Below are 10,905 nucleotides of genomic sequence, written 5' to 3' on the forward strand. Positions count from 1 at the left end.
CCCTATAGCTTACCCCTATTTTTTTCAGAACTTCAAACATCTTGCACCATTTTACATTGTCAAACGCTTTTTTCATTTCAACAAATCCTATGAACCTGTCTCGATTTTTCTTCAGTCTTGCTTCCGTTATCAACTGCAATGTGAGAATTGCCTCTCTGGTGCCTTTACCTTTCCTAAAGCCAAACTGATCGTCATCTAACACATCCTCCATTCTTCTGTGTATTATTCTTGTCGGAAACTCGGATGCATGAGCTGTTAAGCTGACTGTGCGATAATTCTTGCACTTGTCAGCCTTTACAGTCTTTGGAACTGTGTGGACTATATTTTTCCAAAAGTCAGGTGGTATGTCGCCAGACTCATACATTCTACACACCAAAGTGAATAGTCATCTTGTTGCCACATCCCGAAATCATTTTGGCAATTCTGATAGATTGTTATCTACTCCTTCTGCCTTATTTGATCTTAAGTCATCCAGATCTTAAGTCCTCTTTTAAATTTTTATTCTAATACTGGATCCAGTATCTCTTCTAAATTGGCTCCTGTTTCTTCTTCTATCACATCAGACAAATTTCCCCTCTCATAGAGGCTTTCAGTGTACTCTTTCCATCTACCCCCTCTCTCCTCTGCATTGAACAGTAGAACCCCATTGCACACTTAACATTGCCACTCTTGTTTTAATTTCACTGAAGGTACTTTCGACATTCCTCTAAGCTGAGTCAGTTCTTCTGGCAATCATTTTTTGTTAGATTTCTTCACATTTTTCATGCAGCCATTTGATCTTAGCTTCCCTGCACCTCCTATTTATTTCATTCCTCAGGGAATTGTTTTTCTGTATTCCTGAATTTCTCTGAACATTTTTGTACTTCCTTCTTTCATCAATCAGCAGCAGTCAGGTTTCTTCACAGGTACCTTCTTTGTACCTGTGTTTTTCTTTCCAACTTCTGTGATTGCCCTTTTTAGAGATGTCCATTCCTCCTCAACTGTGCTGCCTACTGAGCTTTTCATTATTACTGCACCTATAGCCCTAGAGAACTTCAGGCATATCTAATCGTTCCTGAGTACTTCTGTATCCCACTTCTTTGCGTATTGATTCTTTCTGACTAATCTCTTTAAACTTCAGCCTACTCTTCATCACTACTATATTCTGATCTGATCTGCTGCTGGGTATGCCTTACAATCCAGTATCTGATTTTGGAATCTCTGTCTGACCATGAAGTAATCTAACTGAAATCTTCCTGTATCACCCAGTCTTTTCCAAGTATACCTCCTCCTCTTGTGATTCTCGAACAGAGTATTCGCTATTACTAGCTGAAATTTATTACAGAACTCAATTAGTCTCTCTCTCCTCTTTCATCTCTTGTCCCAAGCCCATATTATCCTGTAACCATCTCTTCTACTCCTTCCCCTACAACTGCATTCCAGTTGTAATCTTACCCTTCCACACATCACTATTAAAATTCTCATTCTTTACACAAATTTTGAAAGCTTTGAGAGGCATAAGATATACAGAAGAATAACTTTTTACTTATCTTCATTATCTTCTTGTTATTGTCAATGGCTCTAAGTTTTGTCTAGGGGTACATTCTTACAGCTGAAATTTCGATGATTTTGTGGGTTCTTGATGACTAAATAGCTGATGAAGATTTGCCTGTATTATTCTTGAACTTTATTCTTTGTCGCATCTTTCAACACCACACCATTTTTACATTTTCCTCATAAAAAAAAATAAATAAATAAAATTGTTGGTGACAAACTTAGAAAATGTCTACTTCCATCAGAGGCATGCCCACCACTACTGACATTCTGCAGTACTCACTTTATTCCAAACAGTTTACAAAGCAAAAGAGTTTACAAACTTACTTTAGCAAAGAAGAATCTTCTCTAAAATATGTTATAATTTTGTAAATAAATCTAGAAATAAATTCAACAATTAGCATTAGATTGTGCAATTAACAGTATGAATTTTAAGTATGCCACAAATTTTGTAATTTCAATTACTTTTAAAAGAAGAGTAATTTCAACTGTTAGTACATATTGATTGTAACAAATTAATTTCTTTTTTATACATTTTAGCCTGAAATATAATACATCATATACAAAATCATATGAATTCCGATAATTTTAACCTATGCAAGAATCGAGAATATATGTGGTATTGGTTATCTCTATAAAAAAGAAAAAGGTAATGTTAGAGGAGAGTGATTCATTATATCATCCCCCTCACAAAATTTGGAAACAGGGTGTTTACAATATTTTGTGACAGACTATAAGGTTTGACAAACGGTGTGCAAAATGATGCCCAGGATATCAGATGGATGTATAGAAGTATCTGATACATAACATATTACAGAGAACATAAGAAAAATATCTACTATAAAAATCATACATAATCTATACATATATCAGGATATGGCATTCAGATTTTCAGATCTGTGGAACATACTGTCACAAGAAAAATAATACAAGGTGAAAACTACAACATTACACCACTAAACCATAGAAATAATTACAGAGACAAAGTAGATTACTAGAATTTATAAATTTTAAGTTAAGTTCTATACAACTAAACCTTCAAAATCTTCAAAAGAGAAGAGAAAAAAGTTCAGAGCCTATGTGTACAATGACTTGAAAAACTCACCATGACGGGTACAGACAAGAAGAATATATTCAGTCATGAGTAGGAATCAATCAGCCATACAAACTGTAGTATTCAAGGATATGTTGACTCATGAAAGAACAAAATAATGGAAAAATATTAGGGCCTGAGTTTTCGATGTGGGGACCGACCCACAAAGCCAAACCACACTGGGTACAAATCAGCAAAAACGTTTTGACACAACAAAATGAATAAAACTCATAATCATATCAGTAAGTCCAATTATATGCAAAGAGTAATTGTGAGAAGCATCTAGCACAGTTTTAATCTGCCAGGAAGTTTCCTATCAGCACACACTCCACTTCAGAGTGAAAATCTCATTCTGGAAACATCCCCCAGGCTGTGGCTAAGCCATGGCCCCGTAATATCCTTTCTTCCAGGCGTGCTAGTTCTGCAGTATATTATGAGATGCTCACACAGAAGATGCCACAATATTATAGGAGGAGAAGGCATACCTGCCTTACAATTTATAAAGCAATAGACAATATTGCTATTAATACCGAGAACTATGTAGGTGCACAAGTCATCTACATACATGTCTCATTTGGCTTGTCATGTTTGTAAACACAGAGCGATAATGGATAGGTGGTTGCGTAATGACCAAGGTCAACGCTCACACAGAGTATGTCCCATGTGGGTGATGCAGTGGCTTTGTAATTTTATTTTTTTATTTGGTATTATTTTTTGATAGGAATAAGGGAAAGGAAAGACTTCATTTAATTTCTATAATAATGGGTAAGGTCACCGACGAGTTTAATTTTTTTTACAATTGTCAGCACCTTTAACTCACACTGACACAGATTCTGATTCATTTATTTTATGATGTCATCCTACATGGTCCGTCAGTGTTCTGTGGTAGGGTTCTAAACTTTACTATTAGCAACAGTGATACTTTTCAGCAAGGTGGTGCAGGCAGTGACTTTTTAACTAAATTTATTTATATAATACTGTTATAATAATTTTTGTGCACTTTTGTTGCAAAGAATAATACACAGATAACACAAAACACCATAACCACTGCCCACTGTGATTCCGAATGCCCCCTGGTGACATTGTGAGCACGTGATGTGGTAAGAAAAGTACTCATATATATATATATATAGGAAATCATTCTAGCAACAACAAATCTGCAAATGGGGAAATTCACTGACATAAGTGACTTTGACAAATGGTAGATTGTTATGGTCCCATGCCTGGGAATGAACATTTTGGAAATGGTGAAGCTGGTTAACTGTTAACTTGCTACTGTTGTGAGCATTGTGGAAAATGGTTGAAGGATGAAACCATGAGTAGGTGATAAGATGTTGGACGTCTACACCCCATCACAGAATGTGGATATCAGAAGTTTGCCCACTGCACAAAGCAAGACAGATGTGGGACAGATCTGATGACAATGTTGGTGCAAGCTTAAGTGTTTTGGAGTACAATGCACAGCATATATTGTTGAATATAGGGTTGTACAACAGATGATCCTTATATATTCCCAAGTTGATCCTACAACAACATCAGTTATAATAGTCGCAAATATCAGAACATTTAGATTGGACTGTGGATCAATAGAAACATGTAACATGGTCAGATGAACCATGTTCTTTTTACACCAAGTTGATGATTGTGTCTGAATATGCTGTCATACAGGTGAATGGCTGCTTGAAAAGTGCACCAGACCCTGGGTGCAGGACATTGGAAGCAGTATTATGCTATGGCAGACACTCACATTGGTTTCCATGGGACCTGGTACAATCAAAAGGCACTATGTCATCTGTGGACCATGTCAAAATTATTGCAGATACTTGCATCTGTTCATGTTTGATGTCTGGAGGCAATGGCATTTTTCAGTAGGATAACTACACATGTCACAAGGTCAGAACTGTGCTACAGTTGTTTGAATAGCACAATAGTGAATCCTCATTCACGTCTTGGCCATCAAATTCACTTTATCTGAACCCTACAGAACACATCTGGAAAGCTATCAGGTGCCAGCTCTGTGCTCACAAACCACCGATCCAACCCCACATATGTCTGGAACCTACCCATGAGTTGACAAAGCCATGCTGTGCAGAATCACTGCTGTGTTGTGTTCCAAAGTTGGATAAACAAACTCTTCAGCAATTAATCATAGCGTTTTGCCCATAAGTGTATGTACTATTTCCTGAAATATCATGTTCTATACTTTATATAATATGATTCTGCAGAATTTACATATCAATTTAATTACATTGATAGTTATTTTGATCAATTACTTGAAATTATTGAGTTTTAATCATCACACTCTGTTTTGTTACAGGCATACATAGGCATTGGTTGGATGCTTGTTTCTGTATTGTTTTACTTGTCATTTGTAATGCCAGCAACAATGGGTCAAGAAAGCTACAAATATGATCCACTAGATGCAGCGAACTATGCTGCATTTGCTCCTATTGGATGGTGTTTGTGTTTTATGTGGATAATATTTGTATCGTATGTAAACCAAGGAGGTAAGGTCCTTTTATACGTATACATATAAAATTTTTCACATTCTCGTCAATTATCACTTCTGTATATTTAATTTTAATCTCATTCTGCAAAAAAAGTACAGGAGAGAACTGAACTAACTTCAGTAATGTATGTTACATGATTTGAAAATGAAACAAAGACACATACATTATATGCACAACATAGTAATTATTCATGATTATTTTTTCAGGTATTATGGGGAGCATTCTCTCATGGAAAGTATTCTTAATATCAACAAGGATATCATATGCAGTGTATCTTACACAGTTTCCAATTTTCTTTTACAATGTTGGAACAACAAGACACACTGACCAGTATAGCATTCGACTACTGGTAAGCTATAAAATAATAAAAATAACACATAATTTGTAGCTCTCAGTGAGTGTGTGTGTGTGTGTGTGTGAGAGAGAGAGAGAGAGAGAGAGAGAGAGAGAGAGAGAGAGAGAGAGAGAGAGAGAGAGAGATAGATAGATAGATATTGCCTCATGTTCCTGTTTCTGCTGTATAAAGGATAAGATTTACTTTAATTTAAATGTAGAGTCAAAATGAAAGTAAATTAAAAGGATCTAGAATAAACCAGATGTTTACAATACATATCATGTACATTTATTTTCCATATAAGGCTGAAAAATTTATACACTGAGGTGATAAAAGGCATGGGATAGCAATATGCATATATACAAATGGTGATAGCATCACATACACAAGATACAAATGGCCAGTGTTTTGGCAGAGCTGTCATTTGTGCTCAGATGATTCATACAGGAAGGTTTCTGACATTATTATGGCTGTACAATGGGAATTAACAGGCTTTGAACATGGAATGGTTATTGGGGCTACATGCATTGGCAATTTCATTTTGGAAATTGATAGGGAATTCAATATTCCAAGATCTACAGTGTCAAGGGTGTGCCAAGAATACCAAATTTCATGAATTACCTCTCACCATGGACAATGCAGTGGCCAATTTCCTTCACTTAATGACTGAGAGCAGTGGTGTTTGTGTTGAGTTGTCAGTGCTAACAGACAAGCAACAATGTGTGAAATAACTGTAGAAATCAATGCGAGATATATGACGAATGCACCCATTAGGACAATGAGGCAAAATTTTGTGTCAATGAGCTATGGCAGCAGACAATTGAAACGAGTGCCTTTTGCATGACATCACCTGCAGCAGCTTTTCTAGGCTCATGACCAAATCAGTTGGACCCTAGATGACTGGAAAACTGTGGCCTGGTGAGATGAGTCCTGATGTCAGTTGGTAAGAGCTGATTGTAGGGCTTGAGTGTGGTGCAGGCCCCGTGAAGCCATGGGCCCAAATTGTCAACAAGGCTCTGTGCAAGCTGGAGGTGGTTCCATAATGGTGTAGGCTAAGTTTACATGGAATGGACTGGGCCCTCTGGTCTAACTGAGCTGGTCATTGGCTGGAAATGGTTATGTTCACCTACTTGGAAGCCATTCAACATGGACTTCATGTTCCCAAACAGCGATGGAATTTTTATGGATAACAATGCACCATGTCATCAAGCCAGATCAGTTTATGCACAATATCCTCCACTGGCAACACTTTCGGAATTATGAGTGGCTATCCCTGCCACGTTGAGCTGCTTGTACTACCCCAGGCAAGAGGAGGTCCAACACAATATTAGGAGGTATCCCATGACTTTTGTCACCTCATTGTAGATAAATTCAAGGTGTCACATACAAAATTTTAACACATCAGGTTTTCACTGTGTTAATATATATGATTTATGCCATGAACACATTGGAACAACATCTATCATTAGATGACCGAGCATGGAACTCTGCAAGGTGTTACAAGTCATGGACCCCCTTTAAGAGGAGGCAGATGCCCATTTCTATTGTACAATATTACTTTCTGCTTTGTTTCACTTAAGTGTCAAAGATTGTTAGCAACATTTCATATTTATTAATTGCAAGATGTAATTAGCAAAGGATAATACATCTCACTCAGATGGAATAGCTTCTTGAAGAGCCAATTTCTGGAACTAATTTCTCCATGTTAATTTTTACAGGCCTCAATAAAAATGGAAAAAACTGGTGCAAACTTAGTTATTAAATTATACTATTTGTAACTGGAACTAACTTCTCCATGTGCCGGCCGCGGTGGTCTAGCGGTTCTGGCGCTGCAGTCCGGAACCGCGGGACTGCTACGGTCGCAGGTTCGAATCCTGCCTCGGGCATGGGTGTGTGTGATGTCCTTAGGTTAGTTAGGTTTACGTAGTTCTAAGTTCTAGGGGACTTATGACCTAAGATGTTGAGTCCCATAGTGCTCAGAGCCATTTGAACCATTTGAACTTCTCCATGTTAATTTTTACAGGCCTCAATAAAAAGGGAAAAAACTGGTGCAAACTTAGTTATTAAATTATACTATTTGTAAGGGATTTTCATTAAGTAAATGATTTAGTCACAAATCTGAAGGGTCTCATGTTAGTTTCCTATGATATGAATTGTGACTACTTCCATTTATTTTCATTTATACTGATGATAATTTGTAGTGAAAATGTCACTGTATAATTCTAAGTATTCTAAGTAATTAATTTGTATAGTATGTGACAATACAGGTACAAAAACTTAAAGTATTTTATACCTTACTAGCATTTAGATACCAAAAGTCTTTATCTAGCCTGTGATTCTTTATATTTTGAGATCTGGAAATGTATACAATCACATTTTGTTGAATTCACTTATATTGTTATTTGTATTTACAAATTATTTATTAATGATTAATATTCGTAATTCTTTTTTCAGTTTAATGCAGCAGAAACTGCAGCCATTGTTCTTGCTTCAGTTGCCCTTACATTGTTCATAGACTTGCCATTCCAAAATATTAGAAATGTTCTACTGAAGAAAAAGAAGTCATGAAGATAAATTTTGTCATCTCTTTTATGTTGTAAAAAATTTAATGCATTAATGCAAATCCTTTGCTAGGAAGTGATGAGTGATCCACTTTGAATAATGTATACTGTGATTTAGAAGTGAGTGCACAATATGTAGAAGACTGACAGAAAGAAAATTTGAGTGAGGGTGTAAAATACATCAGCTTATAATGAACAAACAACTGTGAGGAGCTTACCTTAAGACTCTACTCTCCAGTGATGACTGAGTGCTCATTAATAGAATCTTTCTATATTCCAGGAATGAAAGCAATTAACTAATGACACATAAATTGACTGTAATCACCAACAGATGAAGCAATGGCCACACTGATGAATAATATGTATATAGTAACAGAAAACAAATTCTTCAGCTAATGGAACTGTACCTCTGATTTTCAAGAGGTATTGTTATTGCTCACCTGTATATCAAGCCACATGTTTGGCAAATTTCATAAGTTGATGAAGTTGTTGGTTACCAAGCTGTCAGAATGGTCCCCTTGACCAAAAAACAACTGTGATACAAAAATGTCAAGGAGATAGCGGCAATCAACTCACTAATGAAATGGATGCCACTTCTTTGACAGCTTGAGTACTGACACCTTACAATCTGGAATATGTCTGCTACCCACTGCTGATTAAGTACTTTAATCAAACAGTTGTAAGTGATCTTGTCAGTTACTTACATTGCTGTTCTCAAGGGAAATACCTTTAGTTTCAAAAGCTGAAAAATTGATTCTTTGTTATTAAATGCTGTAAGAGTGACCTGTTGGTGAACAGAGCTAAAATATACAGCTTTATTTTTCAAATTATTCTACAAATATATCTATCCAATTGTTGTTCTGTTGCAGTTTGCATCATTAGGAAAAATATTATTTATTAGTAACAACATTTTTAGATATATCATTAAGAGCCATTTGCAAATGTAAGTGTGAAGCATCAAAATTCTTGGAAAATTGTAAAGTGACATTGAACTTTAAGAGCTCATATACAAAACAGACAGCAAATGGTGTTTTAAATACAGCCCCATTATTGTTGAAGGAATTTCTCAGGTAAAGATGTTAATACTAAATAAAAAGGATATTGTAAATAAGATTGTAAGTTTCTACTGCAGAAAGACCTGTAAAATTTTTTATGTGTATCAAATATAAATTATGTAAAATATTTTATATTTCTTCAGTTTGGTATCCAAACAATTTTATTGTATACAGAAAAAAGAGAGTTTTGCTACTTGAGCAGCAAAATAACTGATGATTGCCAAAGTAAGGAGGATATAAAATGCAGACTGGCAATAGCAAGAAAAGTATTTCTGAAAAAGACGAATTTTTAACATCTAGTCTCAGTTTAAATGTCAAGAAATCTTTTCTGAAGGCATTTGTCTTGAGTGTAGTCTTGTATCGAAATGAAACTAAGCCAATATGCATTCAGTGAAGAAGAGATTAGAAACTTTTAAATGAGGTGCTATAGAATAATGCTGAAAATTGGATGGGTATATCTAATAATAAATGAGGAAGTACTGAACTGAATTGACAAAAAATGGCATAACCTGACTAAAAGAAGGGATGAGTTGATAGGACACATTCTTAGACATCAGGGGCTCCCAGTTGGGTAATGGAGGGAAATTTGGGGTAACAATTCTAGAGAGAGACCAAGACTTGAGTACATTAAGCAGGTATAGAGGGATGTATGTATTTTGCAGTAGTTATGCAGAAATGTAGAGACTTGCACAGGATAGACTAGCCTGGATAGTTGCATCAGACTGGTCTTCAAACTGTAGACCACAACAGCCACAGGAAATGTTCCAAAATAACAAAGAATAAACATAAAGTTTTAACATGTGTGCCGAAGGAGATCTCTTCTGAGCATTAAAAACTATTATGTATAATCCTCAAAGGATATGTTAAATCTTGAAGATAATGTGAACTGCTCCAAAGCTCAAATCTGTTCAAACTATTTTTATTTGGTCGTCCCAGATGTGGCCATGGTGATCTATCAGATCAAGCACCAGACTCTGGCCCTGAAGCACCTCTGTCCATTTTCCAATAAGATCCAGGATTTTTCTTCATTCCAGTCCCTCCAGGATGATCCCAGGTCCACTCAACTTGCTATCAAATAAATACTGGGAATCTTTTCTAGGGATAAAAGGCAGACAGGGTTATGGGGCCACCACCCTTCCCCACCACTCTCCTCAACCACCCTCTCGCAACAAGTGCTGCAGTGAAGAAAGCTTATACTCTACCTACAGTCAAGCCAATAGCTTGGTTATGGGCTTGTGCCACAGACTTTAACTAAAGCTCTTACTTCCCAGATATGGGTAATAAATGTGTATTTGATGAACAAATGCTAATATTACATTAAATTACAGTCTATGGTTACTTAACTATTAAGAGTTTATAGAAGCTTAGAAAATTATAAACAGTATTTGTACTCTTTACGGATCTATCAAGCACCAAACATGCACACCTATATGTTGCTGTATGACATACTTAGAAACAGTCGCTGCAATAAGCACATAGTGATGAGGAGTGAGACAACAATCTTTCCAAATAACTGCACTTTCCAGAGGAATGAAAACATATAAACAATTAATGTTCCATTAGAGTCTTCCATTCAACACAATTTTTTATAGAAACCTAAAAAACACGAATTTCAAGCAAAATTTTTTGTCTTTCTCAACATGTGAGGTTGCTCTCTTTAGTACTCATGTACATATGTGTGGCTCAATGATAAAGTGCCAGATTACAAATCCGAAGATCTTAAGTTTGATCCCTGGTCAGTCCTATGATTTTTATCCATCACTTACAGTTATTTCATCCCTCGCAATGTTTGTTGGTCTGAAAATGCTGAGTTACATTA

At 36.0% G+C, this 10,905-nt stretch overlaps 1 protein-coding gene across 1 annotated transcript in view; it reads left to right on the top strand.

Annotated features, from left to right (window-relative positions):
- The window catches only part of LOC126249175 (nose resistant to fluoxetine protein 6-like), a 422,987-nt gene extending 413,774 nt beyond the window's left edge, over positions 1-9,213 (top strand). The window contains exons 13-15 of the mRNA XM_049950831.1: positions 4,944-5,133; positions 5,343-5,485; positions 7,925-9,213. Of these exons, the coding sequence (XP_049806788.1) occupies positions 4,944-5,133; positions 5,343-5,485; positions 7,925-8,038 (447 nt within the window). The 3' untranslated portion in view covers positions 8,039-9,213. The remainder of the gene's footprint in view (positions 1-4,943; positions 5,134-5,342; positions 5,486-7,924) is intronic.
- Positions 9,214-10,905: the final 1,692 nt, after the last annotated feature.

The sequence above is a fragment of the Schistocerca nitens genome, chromosome 3, assembly GCF_023898315.1.
Source record: "Schistocerca nitens isolate TAMUIC-IGC-003100 chromosome 3, iqSchNite1.1, whole genome shotgun sequence".
NCBI lineage: Eukaryota > Metazoa > Arthropoda > Insecta > Orthoptera > Acrididae > Schistocerca > Schistocerca nitens.